Source organism: Phodopus roborovskii, unplaced genomic scaffold, assembly GCF_943737965.1.
Source record: "Phodopus roborovskii unplaced genomic scaffold, PHOROB, whole genome shotgun sequence".
NCBI classification, from domain to species: Eukaryota; Metazoa; Chordata; class Mammalia; order Rodentia; family Cricetidae; genus Phodopus; species Phodopus roborovskii.
The window spans coordinates 1,983,921-2,002,434 of NW_026126484.1; the positions used below are offsets into that span (position 1 = coordinate 1,983,921).

The 18,514-nt window shown below is 37.3% G+C and overlaps 1 protein-coding gene across 4 annotated transcripts in view; it reads right to left on the bottom strand.

Annotated features, from left to right (window-relative positions):
- Positions 1 to 18,514, bottom strand: part of Elmo1 (engulfment and cell motility 1) — a 526,201-nt gene that overhangs the window by 335,094 nt on the left and 172,593 nt on the right. For all 4 annotated transcript variants that reach the window (XM_051194660.1, XM_051194662.1, XM_051194659.1 and 1 more), the window contains exons 7-8: positions 17,606 to 17,641; positions 1,885 to 1,984 (exon numbers count right to left, since the gene is read on the bottom strand). In XM_051194660.1, the coding sequence (XP_051050617.1) occupies positions 1,885 to 1,984; positions 17,606 to 17,641 (136 nt within the window). The remainder of the gene's footprint in view (positions 1 to 1,884; positions 1,985 to 17,605; positions 17,642 to 18,514) is intronic.

Below are 18,514 nucleotides of genomic sequence, written 5' to 3' on the forward strand. Positions count from 1 at the left end.
GTTATACAAGCTTTGGCCACTAGAAGACCTGGAGTATTTAATTTTCTTTTTGAGACAGCATCTTGGGCCTTTACTCTGAAGCTCACGTAATTCACTATGAGGCCCAGGCTGACCTTGAACACTCTTGGTCATTCTCCAACTTCAGCCTTCTGACTGTGGGAATACAGATGTAAACTACCACACCAGCTTCTTGAGTTTGTGTTTCTTTCTGTGTGTGGGTGGGGGTGGGGGGTCTGGGATAGAACCTAGGGCCTTGAACTTGTTAGTCGAGTATTCCCCAGCCTAGAAAATATTTTCTTTTAAAATAAATACTTCTCTGGGTAGTTAGAAAACTAAATTACTTCCGTTGTCTCTGAACACTCAACTCACATCATTTAAGAAACAAAACGTTGTTAGTACTTTCTTCTGACAAGGAGCATTTTACTTGAAAATATATTTAAATCAAGTTTCAGTATGTTCCTTCAACTTTTCCTTCAATTTTTCAACTTCTAAGCTTTTCTTTTAAAAATAGATGCCCCTCAGCCCATGGAGGTGGATCACCTGCAAGCAAGCAAGGATCCCTGAACTCTGCTGGGACACAGTGGACAGTGCCAGACAGGCAAGCATTCGGCTCTGTGACTGTGGGAGAGCACAGATGGGGCTGAGGACAAAGAACTGTGTCCCATGCCACTGCGGAGATTCTCCTTCAAAATGACCCTGCTGACCTCCAAGCCCTTGTCCTCCTCATCAAGAGAAGCTAGGGTTAGAGAAAAAGAAGGAAGGAGGAAGAAGAGGAGGAGGAGGAGAAGACAACCATGATGATATAGTGCAAATACTACAATGAGAACCCAGGAAGCTAATGCCAGTGAGTATAAATCATTTCCAGGAACTCCTACTCAGCACTGTGCAGTCACTCTCCAGGGGGTCTCTGTCACATGACAAACAGGACATTTGGATTAGGAAAGAATAGCTGCTGTAAATTCAGAAAGTGTTAAAAAATGTATAAGAATAAAATTCCAGAAAACCCAATTCCTTCATGTGTAGATTTGTTTCTCTAGAACTTATTCTAGAAAAACAAGACATGGCAATTCATGTTCTATTCTCATAATGTATTGCATACAGCCCATGCCACCATCAGCTGAATGCTTTGTAACTGATGAATATGTTTTTAACTTTAGCGTCTGTAAGTTTCTTTTTAGCAATCCAGCCAATCAACAATAGTGTGATTCTCTTTTACTTATCTAACTTCTGAGTTCATAGACATAGAAAGGTTTAGATGTCAAGGAGTCCCTTAGCTTCCAATTAGCTCTTACCTGACATCAACATGAAATGACTTACAGACATGGGACCTGCTAATACCCTTGTTCCAGAGACTATGTCTCTCTTCTGCCTTTAGTTTAAAGTAGCTCTCCAAGATGAATATCAAATGGAAAGCCAGTAACATTAGCCCTTAAGCAAGTGTGGTGGGTTGAATGAAAATGGTCCCCATAGACTTATAATTTGCATGCTTAGTCCCCAGTTGATGAACTGCTTGGAAAGGACTAGGAGGTGTTTTACTGAAAGTGGACTTGGAGATTTCAAAAGCCCATTCCCATTAACCGTATCTCTGTCTTGTGTGGAGGTCTTAAGATCTATAGTTATACTATGCAAATTGGAACACAGAACTTTGATTTCTTCTTATCTCTAGGTTCCCGCATGCTACCAATCTCTGTGGGGACCAAAACACAATTTTCATACAGCATTTGGGGGCCCTGTTCCCCACATATATAATACTACCAAAATCATTCTATCTTTCAACATAAAGAACTAAAGGAAGCAATGGTAAAATACCCACAATGCGGAGAATTATGTGTGTGTGTGTGGGGGGGGGCAGCACTGAACTTAGGAAAGCACAGACTACATTACCTTCTTTATGAATGCCACTGAGAATGTATCCCATGACACGATGCCATGGTCCATGAGCTCCACAAAGGCCGTCAAAGTGAAGGACAACATGTCTCCAAAGCTGCAAAACAAGAGGTATCAGAGTCACAGACTCAAAGCTGGAAAATATGAGGCATGAGAAGGTTTAGAAAGTCAAATGTTCAAACACCGTAGGGATAAGAAGCTGGACACTAACAGGAAAACTCACATACAAGTTAAGGGTATGAGCAAAACTTCAAAATGTCCAAGTAGCGTCAACAACTGGTCAGGTTTGCCTCACATGGGCCACACTTTGGAGAGCTAGCTGCTGTGTCCCACTGGGCAGTTCACTTGACCCCTCTGAGACCCTGATTACTCCACTGGGGAGCTGGATAGTTGTCATGTAATCACAAGATGCATACAGAGCATACTAAGTGTGAAGGCTATCAGCTTCCAGGAGTGACAGCTTAGCCAACTTCTGGGCAAATAACACATGAAGTAAAAGAGGAATTTTATGGACCACAGAAATCAAGAAGAAAAATTAAAAAAAAAACATAATTATATTAAGAATACTAATGTGATGAGTCAAGGCAATGCAAAGGTTCCTGCATCTTATATTCTTGCTGCTTGCTTGCAGAGAGCGCCCCGCCTCAAGCTGGAAGCTTATCTTAGCTTCTATTAAAATGCTTGCTTGTGCAACCCCGGCACCACTCCTGAAACTGCTAAGTAAGATAGCTAGATGTGGTTTTGCCTTTAAAATCCCCTATGTCTAAATGTTCTGGGCTTCAAATAGGTCTGACTGCCGTGTAAAGTACTGACTGTTCATCTCTGGTGGGCTGCCTGTTACACTAAACCTTAAGATAGGATTTAAAGGCAATGAAAAGATGGCTCAGGGGTTAAGCACTTGAAGAGGGGCAGAGTTCAGTTCCCAGCACCAATGTTGGGTGGCCCAAAACCACCTGTAGAGTAACTTCAGCCTCTGGGGATCCAAAGCCCTCTTTTGGCCTCCACTGGTTCTTATAACCACAGGAACATAAACATACAAATACAAATAAGTCGAACGGAATCTTACAACAGGATTTGTGTGTGCTATATCAATGGTTTCCCACTTGTGGGTCATGACCCCTTCGGAGTCATATATCAGATATTTATATTAGGATTGATAACAATAGCAAAATTGTAGTTGTGAAGTAACAACACTGTAGGTTCATGGATGGAGGTCACTAAGATCAAAGCTTTAGGAAAATTGAGAAACATTGCTCCATATTCTTGCATTCATACACATATGCAAGTTAATGCTAGGATTTTATCTTTAGTCATTGGCTTTTAAGGGATGTCTATGTTTGGGGGGGGGTGGTATGGACGTTCTTGTAGTCACATAGAAGTAAGTACTAGGGGAAAGCCCCGGAACATTATTGTGAGCTTGTCAGTTTATAGAACCCACAGTTATGGAAGATGTCTCATGCAGTCATTCTACAGAACCCTCTTTATGGGAGATGCCACATGTACTTTACAAAGCATGTCACATGTAATTTACAAAGCATGCCAATGTAGTCATGTGTTAAGTTTTATTGTGCACACAAGGTCGGGTTGTAACCAGGAAAATTTTTACCAACTTGTGTCTAAAATAAGACTCTAAAAGGTGGTACCATCACTAGGGAATCACATTGAACCAAACTACTTTCTTGCCACAGAACATTACTCTGCTAGCCCTGGTAGTCACAGAGATCCCCACATATACAGAGATAACGATTCCACATAATGGGCTTACTGACTCAGCGCTATAGGCACTGTCTTCTCAATCAGGGATGAGGAAGTACTGTGGTTTGGAACAACCTACCCCAAAGGCCCACGAGTTTAAGGCTTTGCCCACCTGGTCAGTATTGGGAACTGGTGGAACCTGGAGATGGGGCTTCATGAGCTGTTTTTAAAATCACTGTGGAGTGTGCTCCTGAAGAGGGCAGTGAAGCCCTGGCCTCATTCTCTTCTAGTATGAAGAGGAGATTGTGCCCAATTCCATGTTCCTGCCATGATGAGCTACCTCACTAAAGAGAGCACCACAGAGTGTCAAGCATGAGTTCTATGCTATATTATATAGTATTATGAATTTCCACTTGGTTTTTAGTTGGTTTTTCAGCCTTTACATCTACATTATTCTATATTATTTCTATATTATTTCTCCATCTCAAAGTCTCACAACAAATTTACATTGAATTTCCCTATTTTCAACTAATTCAGAAAAAAAAAAAAAGGAGGTTCACAGCTCATTTCCAGACTCTTCTCCACACCCCTCCCTGCTTTTGTTCTGCTCAGTCCAACTTTAAAAACCAACTTCTGTAGTGAGAGATCCACCCAAAGGAACCCATCAAAAAGGAAGTCACTCTCACAGGACAATAGTACAGAGACCAGAGAGGAAGGGCCTCACTAAAAAGAAAACAGTTAGGTGGCCTCAAGTCACATGGTAAAGGTTTGGCCTCCAGCTCAACATACCAAATTACTTCACTATCCTGGCTTCAGTTCCTGCATTTATTAGAAGCAAGTGAGGAGGAGGGAGTCAACATGTTGATAGTGGTCCTACCCCAGAGGTTATTTAGAAAAAAGAAACCAGCTAATATGCCTACCCTTCAAACAGCATGCAGAATAGTAAGCAGAAGGAGAGAGCTTGCTAATGTCACCACATAAAGGTAGTATTTCAAAAAGCAGATGAAGCTCAGGTTTACACAGTGCATACACCACTGTGTAAAATATAGCCTGTTCTTAAAAGGAAACACACAATTATCTCCAATCTTTTAGGTGCCCCCTAGGTGGCATCAGAGTATTGTGACTTAAAAGGAAACTTCATACCAAAAAAACTTAGAATGAGTAGAAAATGGGCTGAAAAGAAAAAGTCAAGGGAGGTTAAGTAGAACTGTAAAAAGTTGCCCTATATATTATGAGTCATGAGAAAATCCATTATCTGCCTCCATAACAGAAAATGCCTCAGGAAATAAGAGGCAGGTAACACATTCAATTAGTAATATTTATTACTAGACTGGGTAGGTATCTGTATTGCTGTGAAAACATTATATGTATTATTCAAAAGTAATACTCGCTATTTTGTTTATTTGCTTAAAAAGAATAAGACAGTCTGGCATTGGCTTATACCTTATGTGCTGAAGGTTCCCAGACACTGAAAGGGACTGCCATACCCCTCATAGAACTATGCCATCACAGCTTCTATTCAGCACCAAAATGTCTGTCTTGTTGACATCAATAAGAGAATTAACCAAAAACCAAGAAGTGGCCCAGGAAAGCATCCGCTGCAAGCTCAACCCTTCCTTCCCAGTCAGCTACCTGAGCCAACGAGCACCCATGGCCTTGGGCTCAACATCTATCTTCATTAGGTCCTTTAAAAACAACAGATAAATCATTTATATTCCTTCTAAGGGATTCTAAAGCAAAATGGCTCAGCTCCTCAGCTGTATTCCCAATCTAAATGGCCTTAGGGAGATAATCATTCTCCCTTAAAATGTTCATGAACTCTGTCTACACATTCCTCTAACAGGTTTCAAGGACCTAGGAAAAGAAGACAAATAGAGAGGAGAAGTGTGCTGATTTCTGAGTCTCTAAACTGAGTTGGCTGAGACTTCAATCTGTATAGCTATTAAGCAGCAAGAGCAGAAATTCCAAGGCTACAGATAGCAAGCTTTGCACTGTCAATCATCACCAATGCTGATGACTGACAAGGAACAGAAAGTTTGTGTCTTATAATATGACTATCAAGATGCTCTTGGGTCAGAATTCACTAACACAAGCTAAATGACTGATAGGACCAATCATATAATGCAACCTCCTTCTAATGCATTAAATATAGCATCGGTATATGTTTATTATATGGTACAACATACAACACACATGCACACAATGCGTGTTGTAGTATATGGCTATACATACATTCCAAAAAAGAACATATAATTCTTATGACTAATTGCTAAGTGGCATAGTATGTTTCCATGAAGACTCTACACAATTAAACTTCAAAACTTCAGCTGCAAGGAAAAGATACCATGCCAAATTTTTATTCTATATTAAATCAAAAGAACTCTTTTGAATGAAGTGGGGATAGCAGCTTTTACTGAATAATAATGTCAATATTTCCTTCCATTCCTGCAGAACTGACTCAGACTCCACAGAGGAAAGAAGAAAGCCCAGGTTCTACTCTGAAAGTCAATGCTGAGTGGAGGAGTAAGCGTTAAAAGAGTTATAAATAAAAAGAAACCACATGACATGTCTCAGAACACTTTTTACTTTGTGTGAGTGTGTTTGTGTGTGTGTGTGTGTGTGTGTGTGTGTGTGTGTGTGTGTATGAGTGTTAGGCTAAAGATCTTGCAGTACTGACTGACACACACTGCACGTGCTGGTCGACAGTTACTCTTACAACTGACACACCATGTGTGCTGGAATGATTTAAATAAATGTTTCTCATCAACTTGTGGATGAAATCCTCATTCCATCAGAACCTATCCAATCTAAAACCAAGCATGTAACCTTAAGCTGCTAATTTTGTAAAAGTTAAGGCCTTCCGTATGTTTTCATAGTGCCCAATACAGAACTAGAAAAATTATAAAAATAAAGGAAACTTCTAAAGCTATTCATGAACAATAGTAAATGGATCCTTAGTTGTCAAAGCTCCTCCCCTGTTCAGGCTTCCCATGTACTTCCTATCAAATACAGGGGACATTTTACCTACCCTACAATGGAAGTTACAGACATCTAAATCCCCAATTAGACAGTCTGCTTATCCTCCAGAATCATTTTCACTTGTATTAGTAGGCATGCTCATGACTTCTCTCCTGAACATTTAAATTGGTTATATTTTCTATTGGCCTGCCTGTCTATCTTCCTGTTAATTAGTCTTTTTCTTTTTCTTTTTTTCTTTTTTTTTTTTTTTTTTCCTGTTAACTAGTCTTACAGTGGATCTTATGGGCCCCTTATGTAATCCTCGGATTTTGTTGTTGACTATTTTGGCTATTCTAGCCACTATGCGTTTCTATTTAAATTTTGGAATTGTCTCATTTGTTTTGCTTTTAATTTTTAACATTTATTTATTCATTGTGTATGTAGTTTGGGGGGGTTGAATTTTTTTTTTTTTTTGGTTTGGTGTGTGGGTGCACACACATGCCATAGCACATATGGAGGTCAAAGGACAACTTGCAAGAGTGAGTTCTCTCCTTTCACCACAACAATTCCAGGGACTGAACTCAGGTAAGTTAGTTCCCTTACCCAGTGATCCATCTCACAGGCCCTCATATTTTTTTCAGGGATTTATATAGTATTAAACTACGATTTGTGGAGAATTAGTATCTTCAATATTGCTTCTCAATCCATAAAATGGTCTCTTCCCATTGATTTGGGTCTTTAATGTCACTTAGCAATGATTTTATTTTTTCAGTGAACAGATACTGCACGTTGGGGCTGAATTTATTCATTTCTCTGTTCTCATGTGGTACTCTATAAAAGGAATAATGTAATATCATTCCTTTTCCTGAAAAAAAAATAAAAGTATACAATATTTCATACAGGGATATTATATCTCAAGACCTTGGTAGATGTCATTATCACACTTTCCAGGCTCTCTGTAGCTTTGTTAGAATTTTCTACATAATTGGGTCTTCTATGCATATAGATGGTTTCATGTCTTTCTGATACTGTGCCTTTTAACTTCTTTCTTGGGTTTCAAAAAGAGCAAGAACTCATACAGAACTCTGACAATTAGAAGTATAGAAAATTAGTTTGATGATAATTTTTTTTTTTAATAGACGGTCCTTCAGTTGGTGTAGTTCTTTCTGCTGAGAACTTTTAATATGAAAGGATATTGAGTTTATGGTCCTTTTCACTATAAAAAGTGATTTTATTTAACTCTCATGAGTTTTGTTAAAATCTGAACACTGATTTTTCAAATGTTAAGTTCTTTCTTGTATAAATCACATTGGTCAATGTGTTAAGATTTTTGTTCTTATGAGAAATATATGCTGAAGCAATCTACAGGAGGGAAGAATTATACCATTATGCTGGCTCACAGTTTTACATGTGTCAGTCATCATCAGAGGTTATTTATCTCAGCATGACAGAGAGGTAGCTGTGTGGTGTGTGTGTGTGTGTGTGTGTGTGTGTGTGTGTGTGTGTGTAGAAATAGGGATTAAATAAATGACTACCCTAGCAGCTTCCTTTCTATATCATTGGGTTGTCAGCCTATTGGAATAGGCCCCCTCTCAACCCCACCAATGCTTCTCTTTGGAAATGATGTTTTACACACACACACACACACACACACACACACACACACACACACACACATACACATACACACAGTATTGTAGTTAATTTTTTGTCTAGGTAGTTCTCAAGTCAATCAAACTGAAAATAAAAATTAGCTATGTCCTCTCCCCATGTTCAGTGACTAAAGGGTGATGGAAGATAACAACCTTAAAACTGGCAACAGTCAGGATGTATTAGTCTTCTATGTATTGTTTGGTTCTAAGATAATACCTTCCTGGGATCTTCTGTTCATTGGAAAATTGGCCCATAATTCTTAATTCCTGTATTGCCATAGTCAGATGTAGCTATTAGAATGATATATGTCACAAATGTTCCTCTCTATTTGTTCTAAATTTGTAATTCTTCCAAAATTGTATGATGAAATTTGCCTGTGCAATAATTTTTCACACCAGAATTTTTTTTAAAATAATAATCTCAACTACCTGAGAAAATATGGAGTCAGTATAATGTAAAGGTCTTGTTTCTCTAAGAAGCAGGGTCTGGGACATAGTTAGAAGATTTGAGGAGCTAATTGAAAAACCAGGTAATGCCAGTGAAAGAACAAAGGAAAGGCCTGAGCCTGGGGTGGCTCAGTCAGTAAAATGCTGGTCTTGCAAGAAAAAGGACCTGGATTTTTGATGTCCTTGCTGGGTATGGTAGGTGGTACATGAAACCCCAGAGCTAGGGTACCTGGGCTCATTAATCAGATAGTCTAGCATAATTGCTGAGTTTCAGACCAGTGAAAGACTTCGTTTTGAAGGAAGTGGACATCTTTCTGAGGATGATATCCAAGGTTTCTCTCAAAACCCCACATACATACACACATGAGCATGCACATCCCATACACATGCAGACACTGGCACACAGTTAAAGAATATGATAAAGTAGAAGGTAAGATTGGCTATGGAAATTTTGCAGAACATAACTTAGATTAGAAATCTGAGAGAGGAAGTAGATAGAAACCTAACAATCAACTAATGGAAAACTCTAGAACAGGTGACTAACAAGAAACTTCAGAATAAACTATGGTAGTTGAAAGAGTCCCACGGTGAGCAGAAAGAGGTAGGGTCTAGTATTTTCCCATGCTCAATGACTAGAGGCTGCTGGGAGATAACAGCCTGAATCTAGAGCTGGCATGAATTTAAAATGTGCTATAGCTGAAAACTGCCCAGTGACTGAACTCCTCGTGACCGAGCAGCAAGTTATTCTTGAAAGGAGATCAAAGCTGAGTGTTTCCATGGCAGGTACACACAGTGATTTCTATTTCATAAGACTTTGTGCATTTCACCTAAAACAAAATTTACTAGCAGAGAAACATTCACAGCATGCCTTCATTCTGCTTTTGAAATCAGCAGGCTCTGCAGTGACAAACTCTCTGCTACTCCTATGGTTCACCACTGTGATACTCTTACTCTCATAAAGATCTCCAAATAATTATTTACCTAAAATTTCATTACGATTTGTCTCTTTCTTTTTTCATCCACTGCTATTTTTGTTATCTACTTTAAAAGTTCATATGTTCCCTGGTCCCCCCAAGTATAAATTTACATTCCTTTTTATTCACATTTTCTTCATACAATATATTTTGTTCATATTCTTTGCCTTCCCTCAATTCCTCTCAGGTCCTCAAAAGCAAAACAAAACCAAAATTCAAAAATACAAAAAACAAAGCTAGTAAGACAAACTCTACCAGCACCCCCCCCCCAAAAAAAAAAATACATGTTGTTCATTTTCTGTTGGCCCACGTCCTGGTCATGGGCATAGAGCCTGCCTTGGAATGTGAATGACAGACCCAATTAGACTTCACTAGAGAAAATTGATTTTTCCTTTTCCAGAGGGCATCAATTCAATTGTAAATAAACTTATTAGTCAGAAATGGGACTCTGTGTCCCTCTTATCAGTGCTGAAATTCTGTCTGGTTTGAACCTGTGCTTTTCTTGTGCATGCTGCCGCAGGCTCTGTAAGTTCAAATGTGCATCAGCCCTGTTGTATCTGAAGATGCTCTTTTCTTGGAATCATCCACCATCTCTGGCTCTTACAATTTTTCCACCACCTCTTCTGCATAGACCCCTAACCCTTGAAGGATGGGGTTTAATGAAGACATCTCATTTAAGGCTAAGTGTTCTAAAGTCTATCTACTCACTGCCGTGGATTTCTGTATTAATTCCCATTGACTGCAAGAAGAAACACCTCTAAGAAGGTTAGCCAATGTACTTATTGATGGGTAAAGCAATATATCATTAGAAATCATTTTATCATCATGTTCCCTTAGTTAAGTGGTTTTTACCTTGTGGGCCATGACCCTTTTGGGGTTTAATAACCCTTCCACAGAAGTTGCCTAAGACTCAGAAAACACATATTTACATTACAATTTAGAACAGTAGCAAAATCAGAGTTAGGAAGTAGCAATGAAAATAATTTTATGGTTGAGGGTCACCAACCACCAGGAACCCTATTAAAGGGTCACAGCACTAGAAAGGCTGGGAACCACTGCCTTAACCGAATAGTAAGTTTTCCCATAAGCCTGACTTATCTAGTCTCAAGTTCTTGACCACTTCAGTGGTGTCAAACATGGGTTCCATCTCATGGAGTGGGCCTTAAATCTAATTTTAAAAAGTGGGTGGATAAATGCATGGCATTTGTGTTACTACTGGACCAATATATCTTATAGGCAGGTAGTTGTAGGTTTCAGGGTTTAATACTGCATGATTGCTTTGCTCCTCTAGCAATCTAGAAAATAATTCCTAGCACCATGGACACTGGTCAGTAAGGGGGAAACTTCTAGCTGGGCAACAGCTCGATTTCTTCATATTTAATAATATTAAAAGTGTTGTCTTAGCTGATCCTACATTCCAAACAGCTGGACAAAACAGCCCTGCAGACTACAGCTAGGATATCTGAATCTTCTTCGAATCCCCCAAGACAGCGCCCCTAACCAGCAGGAAGTAGTTTGGAAAGAACGACGCCCAAATTCCCAAATATTGTGTATAAATGTTTGTTTTCATTTAATTGGACTTTGTTATATAAAATTAAATAAAAATAAATAAATTTAAAAAAAAAAGTGTTGTCTTTAGCAATAGGCGCTTACCGATAAGGTTACAGAGAATAATTAATCTTGGCAAAAGGCTGTAGTGTTTGGAAGTGTCTATGGAACCCCTTTGATCAACAATTCAACACGCTGCAACCCATTCCTATCACTGGAGGTTTAATTTGGTGACATAAGAAGTCTAGTTAGACCAGTATCCCACCCACCCCCATTATATCATGACTTTATTCAAATAACCTCTGATACAGGATTTACTTTAGGAAGCTGCTACAGTAGTAGGTTTCCATACAGCTTTCCAAAAGGCTTTTACTGTTAGTTTTTCCTACCCATGTTCCCTCCTCTCCCGTAACTTTCCCAACCTTCCCCTAATTTTCTTAACTTTTTTGTGTTCAACTTAAGCATTTAAGAGTATACACTTTCCTCTACACACTGTTTTTACCTATACACAAAAATTTTGGTATCATCACTTAATACTATTTTAACTTTTAGTAAAGTTAATGTTCCCCAACTCTTAGACAAATAATCATGTTTTATAATTTCTAATTACCAACCATCTGCATATTTTCAACTATTTATTAAGGATTTCTGGTAATGTCCTTGGGATGAAAAAATATAATCTACATAATTGCAATTACCTAAAAATTCTTGATATTCATTATGATCTGTCATAATCACATATACTTGGACCTGTATTATTCAGTTGATAAGCAGTACATTCCATAAACATTCAGTAATGTTAATTACAGTACCTTTATATTATTGGTTCTATCTAGTTTTGCCATCCAATAGGAGACGGTGGTCTTAAAATCCTCAACAAGGAAGATAAGGTTTATTTACTTCTAACAGTTTTTGCTTCATGTATTATGCAGTTTGTTAGATTCATACATTTTTTTATATTTTTCTGATGACTTATTTTTACCTTTCATTATACATTTTTCCTGACAACATATTACCTTTCTTTCTTATATTGCCTGATACTAATAAAATGGTTCAATACATTACTATTAGCATGTGTGAGATATGTATTTTCATTTCAACTATCAAATGTGTACATTCCCTCTTATATTTTATAAACCATCTATATATGGGTCATTCTTTTTTATTTGCTCTGACAACCCTAGCCTTTTAAATAAAGTGTATAGTCTGTTTAAATTTACTGTATTGTTAAAATTAAAACATAAATTTATAATTGGTTCCTATCTTTAATAAAATATTGTTTAGTAGCACAATTTAATTTTTTATTGGATTTTGAACTACACAAATTTTGTGATTTTATAGATTACAAAGCAACTATTAACACAATAAGGTCCTCTTACAGGGAAGATCATAAAAAGAAAGCTTGTTAGAGTATACTTTTCTATGACCCCTTCCGTTGTACTCCTAATGTTGCATTTTAAATCTACATATGCCATAAACCCTACAATAAAATAACATTTTAATTTTAATTTATACAATTATATGTCATCAAACAGGAACTCAAATTTTATTTTAGTTTCATATAGTTATGCACTTAAAAGTTTCCATTGTTTTAAAAAGTTTCCATTGTTTTACATACTTTCCCATAGAGCCCAATTTACATACTTTTCCATATAGCCCAATTTCTATGGGCTATCAAGTCTCTTCGCTTTGAAGAACTTGCTGTTTATCTTATGATGACAATAAGCTGTCATTTTAGTTAGTTCTTTGACAATTTCATATAATACATTTGGATTAATCTCTCCCCTCTAGAAACTAAAAGATTATTCAGTTCACCATCATTTCCATGGAAGGTTTTATCAAATACAAAATTCTGGTGATAGCAGCTTTTGGTGTTGTTGTTGTTTTGTTTTGTTTTTTAATTTTTTTTCTTAACAAGTTTCCTTCTGTTCTTCAGTATTTCTAGTGAGAACTCCTTCAATCTTATTTTTAATTACTGCAATGTAGCAAGTTTTCAGGCTACCCTAGAGGTTTTTATTTTAATTTGGATTTCAGAACTTACATGTTACCAAGTATTATTTCCTTTGTATTCACCCTTTGTATGTTTCATGAGTTTCATACCTCCACGAATTTATATATCTCTATGAATTTTTTTTCTATAATTATCTACAAATATTTTATGTCCCATATTTCTTTCTCCTTTTAAGACCCTAATAAAGTATATTTTAAGTCATTTTTTTGTTACTTCATAGGCCAAGTATTTACTATTCGGTTTTCTATTTTTTATCCTGAATAATTATATACTTCAAATCTAGGTCACATTTCCATACCATGAATTTTTCATTTTAACTATTGCACTCTTTAGCATTTTTACCATTTTAAAACTTTTTTGAGATTTAATTTTTTTATTATATGTATGCAACTGTTTGCCTGCATGATTACCTGTGTACCAGGTATATGCAGTGATCATGAAGGCCAGAAGAAGACAAAAGATCCTCAATAACTAGAGTTACAGATTGCTGTGAGCTTTCATGTGGGTGCTAGGAATTGAATCCAGATCTTCTCAAAAAGCAGCCAGTGCTCTTAACAACAGATTAATCTCTTCTGCCCCTACTATTTTAGTTTTATAAATGATATCTGCTTCTGTTTCATGTTTTCTATTTCTCTGTCAACACTTTCCAACAGTTCATTTATTATACTTATATTTTACTTTGTAAAACATATTTTCATTATTATTATTTTCTATTAGTGTACAAAAGTAATGAATTTCATTATGACATTTTCCAATGTCTTTCCTTGACTTTTGTTCATATTTACAACACCATTGCCTTCCTTTATCTCCCATTCTTTGTCTCTATCATACACACACATACTACTTCTTCTACTACTGCTGCTGCTATTACTACTGTTACTCCCTTCAAAAAAAAAAGTTCTAGAATTTTTTTATCTGCCAATTCCAATATCTGGTCATCTCGGGTTCAGTTTTCTACTAAGAATTCTTTTCTCCCTCTCTTTAATATGGCTCATTCTTAATATTTTTTTTTCTGTATAGTAACTAATGATGCACTGGACTCTGAATAATATTGTCAGTCCTCACAATTCAGACTTTTGTTCTAGTAGATTAGCTCAACTCCATTCTGCAGTGATTGGCAGCTTACATCTCTGAACAATTCTTTCAGTCAGCCTTTTCTAACTAGGATCTCTGGGGGTTCTCTACATATGCACTTACATTGCAGTAATATGTGATGGAATCACATATGAAGATGTAGTATCTTGCAATCTGAGCTCTCCCATACCCCATAGATTTTCCTTAATATTCTAGCAGCCTGTTGGCCTCAAAGTAGTAACTGGTTAACTCTGAGGCTCAGTGTTACCGCATGTACTGGGCCCAGCAGGTTTTCTGCAATAAACTGAAGAAAGCACAGCTATTTCACTGGATCCTACATATTCCTCAAGGACTGATTCCTTTTATCACCAAACAAAAGTTTCTAGATGATTTTTATTCTAATAACTAATCTAGATTCCCTCATTGTTATCCGTGCTAGTCTGATTACACTACTCTGTCATAGCAGAACCTGGTTAGAGATTTTTGTTCATAAATGACAAAGGAACAACATCAAGTCATTCATCAGTTCAGTAGAACAAATTAGGTGGCAGTTTCTTTTTTTTTTTTTTTTAAGAAATTGCATTGGTTAATAACCCCAATTCCCCAAACTTGGCAAATTGTAGGAGACAGAGGTACGTTTCTGTCCTCCCTCTACCATCTGATTTTACACAGAAGTGATGCTCATTATCCGTGTGGTGGATGTAAGTGTAGGTTTAAAGTAATGAGTTTAAGCACTGAGATGGCATGTTCAAGATAAATTATAAAAGATGGTTTCTATTACTTTACCTAAGTATTTCTACTGCATTAAAAAATATATGTGAAACAAAAATTTAGAAACTTTATGCAGAAACACATTATCCCATTTTACTTTATTACAATTTGATACAAAAAAAAAAATTCCAAACTATTAGTCTTCCTTTGTGGGAGCAGTGGGGAGAGATTACTGGCCTGAACTCATACTACATAACTAGGCAAACATTAGCTGTCTAGAGCAGTGGTTCTCAACCTGTGGGTCCTGACCAATGGAGAACACATATATCCAATGATCTTAGGAACTGAGAGACAACATTCAATAGCAAAATTGTAGTTATGAAGTAGCAAGAAAAATAATCTTATGGCTGGGGTCACTACAACATGAGGAACTGTGTTAAAAGTTTGAAGCATTAGGAAGTTTGAGAACTACTGATCTGGAGGCTTGAAATTTGAAGTTAAATCAGGCAGTGGTGGTATATGCCTTTAATCCAGCACTCAGGGAAGCAGAGGCAGGCAGATTTCTAAGTTTGAGGCCAGCCTGGTCCACAAAGCAAGTTCTAGGAGCTCCAGAGCTACACAGAGAAACTCTGTCTTTGAAGAGTCAGGGAAGAATGCACATTTTGAGACATTATTCAGCTTTCTGTGTCAAACTAAAATTATCTTTTTACATTTTGGTGCCACAGAAATGTATTCAGTCTGCTTTTGCAAGTCTGTTAGACATGTATGTACATATCTTGATTAATAGATTTTTTTAAAAAAAATTAACTAATGATGGAAAATTTGAATACAAAGTTTTCTTTTTATTTCTATTTCTGATGTGTCCCTGTGTATATCTGTGTATCTTCCATGTGTGTATCACTGTCAGTAGGAGTTAGAAGAGGTGTTAGATTCCCCTGGATCGGGAGTTACAGCCAATAGTGAGCTTGCCCAATAACAGGTGCTGGGAACCAAACTCAGGTCACTGGAAGAGCAGTATATTTGCACTCTTAACTGTTGCCAATAAAGAAGTTTTAACTGGAGAGGTAGTAGAATACAAGTGACATGAAAGAAGTGGAAAATAGGGATAAAGGACTAAGCAGGGGTGGAGGAAATAAAGGAGGCAAGGACATTATGGGTGAGTTAACCACAGCTAAGGATCTATGAAAAGGCCTTATGGAAATAGACTAGTTAGTAAGCTAATTAAAACATAATTTTAAAAACAGTTCCAACAGAATTACCCTATATGGATAGATAGTGCTACTCCCAGAAAGTATGGGTTATTAAATGAGAATCAGAGTGCAAACCATTGGATATCACTATAAATTATTCATCAGGGAAGCTCCAGAAGTCTCCAAAACAGCATTGGTTACCACCATTGCCTTTGTTTACCCACCATAAGTACATGATAAGACCACAAACTTTGGCTGTAAGACAGAGAAAACAATTTCAAACTGAAACTCCCCATCTGCTAGCTAGCTTTCACAGAGCCAAAAGTTGCTATGCAAGCTTCTGGGAGATGAAAGACACCAATGGTCTTCTCAATACTGGAATCTGAATGCTACAATACCAACCCTTGCAGTTATGGGGCAAGCATGTGCACACGCACACACACACACACACACACACACACACACACACACACACACGCACACAAACACACAAACACACACACAACAAACAAACAACAATAACAAAACAATGTTCAGGGAATGTTGCAGAATAGGAAGCCAGAAGGAATGTAGGGACCAGAAAATGGGGAAGACTGTAAAATGCTATCCTAGAGACATGACATGGCTGTCAAACTCATGAACACACAGCATCTGCAGTTACCTGTAGAAGACCCACACAATATGAAGGCACAGACAGGAGAGGCTCCCGTCATGCCCCACCCTTTTTTGAGGAATTACTGGCAGTTGGTAACAACTGAGGAGGGAAAATCATTCTTTCTGAATGATCACCGGTAGGTTTCCCATGGCCCAGTGTATGACCCTCTATGTATTTAGAGGATAGCACTAGTTGAACTTAATGGTTATTAAAACAAATATACATACAAGCAAACAAGAAACAAATTGGAGGGAATCAGGAGTACAAATGATCATAGTTTACATGTATGAAATTCTCAGTAATAAAGAAAATTATTTTTTAAAAAGGAACTTCTAACATCTCCAGACATAACTGTAATGTGGGTGACTTAATATATAGGATATGGGTGAGCAACCATTTTTTTCAGACTCAAGTAATTTTCATTCTATGTACAAATTGTCTTTAAATATATACATATGGATCTTTTGCTTTCTGAGCCACTGAAGAAAGTCAGACTCCAAGTCTGAACGTCACATAGGCCACAAGAAAGAACATTTTATTTGAAGTAATGCATAAAATTATGCCTGTCATTGCTCAAGGAAGACAGCAATTCATCTTTGATCATTTAGTGGTAACAATCATAAAATACCGTTCTGCCACAAGTAAATAGCAAAAGAAAAAAATAAAGTTGTTTGTAAGAACATCAAACAAAAAGGGGAAATACTCAAAACATCTGCATACATAATTATAAAATGAGAGATCACAACTTAATTATGCAGAGTAAATAAAGTATGAAATCACATCAATAGATGATGTAGTCTTACCAAGGCTTCATAATCTTCTGCAATTTCTGGTATCGTCTGAAAAATTAAAAATACATATATATGAGGAATATGCTTCAAAGCAATGACTTTTCCTAAGAAATTTATCTTGGTGAAAATTCAGAATTAGATGCAGGCCAGTAGAAACACTTGTCCATTTCAAAACATCAGCCAGAATAATCATTTGAGAGTAAGAATGATAACATTTGGGAGATCAGGATAGGCCCGTGTTCAACAGAGGAAAAAACCCAAGGAGTTAGAATGGGTAACTTTGTAATGGGTAAAGCTGCGGCAAAAGAACTAGACTAAATATAACTTATTTTCTTTCTTCAGTAAAACATCCATGGCTTGTAATTTCTTCCTCCTCCTTTGAGAGCAAGTACATCGTCCCAGGAACAATGGCAGTCAGTTAGGATGCCAGGACTGCGGCTCTGAGAAGGAGCTTGCAACAGACAAACCTAACTGAATAAAGGACATGTAGGCTTCTAACTGTTTAAATTTTATATTTAATAACTTTAAGACAAGTCTCTTTCATGGAATCCAGGTTGGCCTTGCACTTGGAAGCATCCTGTCCTCCTGCCTCAGCCTCTAAAGTGTTAGAATTACTAAACTGATAAAAGAAACTTTGGGAGGCAGCAGACAATACCTCATAAGCTCAAGAAGACAAAGACAGACTAAAAAGACTGATTTTCTCAAAGCACCTTCCATTCCTCAAGTCAGCCAGACCCACCAGCTTTAAATATGCCTTCCATGTGTTGTTCTGTGAGTTAATGTCTATCCCTCCTTATGGCTGGTCACACCTAAAGAAACAGACTGTGATGGTCCATTGTTCAGTACAAGGTGTCTGAGAGTTCATCAGTTACAGATAAGCAGGAGGTGCTGGGTCCCTCTCTCCTCCAGCTGCAGCTGATG